The sequence below is a fragment of the Mus pahari genome, chromosome 1, assembly GCF_900095145.1.
Source record: "Mus pahari chromosome 1, PAHARI_EIJ_v1.1, whole genome shotgun sequence".
Lineage (NCBI taxonomy): Eukaryota > Metazoa > Chordata > Mammalia > Rodentia > Muridae > Mus > Mus pahari.
Window position 1 is genome coordinate 118,647,879 of NC_034590.1, and position 2,888 is coordinate 118,650,766.

Consider the following 2,888-nt stretch of genomic DNA (forward strand, 5'->3'; position numbering starts at 1 on the left):
AGACTGGGTTTTCCTATGTAACCATGGCTGTCCCTGAGCCTCAAATGCTAAGATTTAAAGATATATGCCAGGAAGTCCCACAAACACCTTTTGTTGACAGCTGAATTGGTCAAAGTAATTCTCACTATAAAAAAAAAAAAAAAAAAAAAAAAAAAAAAAAAAAAAAACATCTTATTTTTTCTTTTAAAAACACTATCTCACCATAGCTCTGGTTGGCCTGCAACTATATAGACTAGGATGACCTGAAACTCCCAAGTCTGCCTGCCTCTGCCTCCTGAGTGACAGAATTAAAGATGCACACCACTGTGGGGAGCCCAAAGAATAATACTTCGAACTCATCCACTTTCTCATACTCCAGATCTTCCTAGATCCTTACGCTAAACCAAGAGGCCTCTAGAGTCTTTCTACTTGGTCTTCTAAGTTCTCTTTCATTCTTCCTAGAGACACTTTTCCTAACAACTTAAGAGGAACAAATCCTAACTAGACTCTCATTTCTCTTTATCCCCATTCCGTAGTCTCTAAAAGACCTGGTTACTGGGGCAGGGAGAAGGCCAGGCTAGTAAGAGCTCTGACTGCCAAACCTGATGAACCAAATTCAATCCCACAGTGCTGTGAGAACTGACTCCCAAAAGTTGTCCAGACCTCTTCATACTTGCCGTAACTGACAGACACAGACACAGACACACAGATGCACACAATAAAGAGAACTCATTGCCACCTAACGTACTATTCGACATTTACCTGCTGGCTACACTTAAGAGCAGGGTTTCACTCACCCTGGTCCCCACTATTACCACCTCTGCCTGAAGCTATATGCTGGCATAGAGCTGCCCACTAAAGCTGAAGAATGAACCTCTGTAGATGTCTATTTCCTAATCACAGAGATGAAGCCATCCTGGTAAGTGCTCGATAAACCAGCACGAGTAAAAAAATAACCTGTGTGATGCACCAGTGAGAGGAATGTGGCCTTCCCCCACCCCCAAATTTTCTAACCTTCCCTCCCATCTCCAAAAAAGAAAAGAGTTAAAGAAACACAATAACCAATTTGGTTCTCAAGCTCTTCTGGGTACTGTCATACTTAAGGGAAACAGGTATCCCACCGCAAGGTAATATTTGCATTTTTCATGACTAATTATCTTCCACAAAGGTAGCTCTTTGTTTTCTCCTTTGGACCAGAGAGGCTGGGGAAGGAGGAAGGGAAAGAAGAGCAATGTATTCCCAGATTGTCCCTCAAACACCTCCTTTGGTGACTAATCTTCATGTAGATGACATGGCTTGTTACCCACCCCCAAGCAAGTCCCGCTTTTCTCAAACGGGGTGCTACTAGCAATTCCATTCAAATGCCGGGTTTTAGACTTGACACCTGTGGCTCCTGAAACAGAAGGCCTAGAGGATTGAGGACGGGAGGAGGGTTCTACTAACTGGGCTCTTATTTCCCCTCTCTGGAGGTCGCCAGCCGCGCCAGCCTTCATCTCCGTTATCACTACGGGCGACTAGCCTGGGGCCTAGAGGCCTGGTCGCCCCTCGGCCTAAGAAACAGACCGGAACCGGGAGACAACAGCCGGGCACAAACCACTGTACTGGGAATCCGGCCTCTACTCTGGGCCCGAGGGGGCGCAGGGAACCGGAAAACCCGAAGAGCTCCTTCGGTATGGATGGAAGTCTCTAGACCCTGAGCGGGGGAGGGGCGGCGGAGGAAGGGGGGCTCCGAGAGGCCTGGGATTCCAAACCCGGTGGGGGAGGAGCGAGGGCGCCCTAACCGCGGACCGGACAGGGAAGGGCCCTCTGGGGCTGTAGATGCCGGCCCAGGGAAGCGCCTGGGGACCGGGGACCGGGACCTGGAGATCTAGTCCCCGACCACCAAGCGGAAGTGAGGTCCCCCCCCCTCACCTCGGAGCATCGGCTCGGGCCGCGGGATCACGGCCACCACCACGGCCTCGTCGTCATCCTCCCCTTCCTCACACTTAAGCGTCACCTCGAAGCAATCCAGAGCCGCGGCGCCTTCGGCTCTCAGGGCCATGGCGAGGGGAAGAAGGGCGACCGGATAGCCGAGGACGTTCGCACAGACCTCGGCGCGCCGCCTGTGGCGGCCGCCTCCTGCCCCAACCACGCCGGGCCCACGGCCCGTCTAGCTCACCCGCCGCTCGCCCGGCCGCCCCGCCAGCCACGGGCTTCAACGCGTCACGACCCCGGGCGGGGAGGGTTCGATCCGGGGCCCCCAACCCCGCCGCTCCCTTTTATGGAGGCTCATTGTCAGCGTCCGTCCGGCAGTCCCGCCTCCAGACCAGGCTGGCCAATCACGTGAGGACACGCCCCCTCGGTCCCGCCCCAGCCACAGGTCTGGGCCAGAACCCTGTGCAGCGCGTTGTCTCTGGCCGGATGGATCGTTTGGCTGTGAAGCCTAGAGTTTTCCTGGGAGCAGCGCCTGCAGCCTTGGAGACCCGGTAGGGCAGCCCCACCAGTGGCTGGAGGAAAGGTGCTGCGGGGCTTCTCAGCATCTTACTTCTTGGCTTTCCCCGGACTAGCCGCCTGGGAGGCATCACAGACGAGAAAAGACCGTCGGGGATGTGTGAAGGATACATAGGCTCAGAAGTGTGGAGACAACATCTCTTCTAATTGCTTTGGGCCTCGTTCCTTTCTACTAGCACATACGCTTTAGGGGGAAAAAATCACTTTGGATCCTCCTAAACAAAGATTCTAGAAGATAAAAAAGGACTAGACTGCGTGTGGGCGTGTGTAAACCGCTTCCCGGTGGATATCATTTACGGGTTTTTGTTTTGTTTTGTTTTGTTTAAAAAAAAAAAAAAAAAAAAGTGAGTCCAGAGAGTGTGGCCTTTTCCCAGGACACAGCAAATCCCCTGAGAGCCTCCAAGACCGGGGATCCGGTT

The 2,888-nt window shown here is 52.9% G+C and overlaps 1 protein-coding gene across 1 annotated transcript in view; it reads right to left on the minus strand.

The window, feature by feature from the left end:
- Spindoc (spindlin interactor and repressor of chromatin binding) overlaps positions 1–2,270 on the minus strand; it is a 24,125-nt gene extending 21,855 nt beyond the window's left edge. Inside the window, exon 1 of the mRNA XM_021202901.2 lies at positions 1,891–2,270. Coding sequence (XP_021058560.1) covers positions 1,891–2,020 — 130 coding nt within the window. The 5' untranslated portion in view covers positions 2,021–2,270. The remainder of the gene's footprint in view (positions 1–1,890) is intronic.
- Positions 2,271–2,888: the final 618 nt, after the last annotated feature.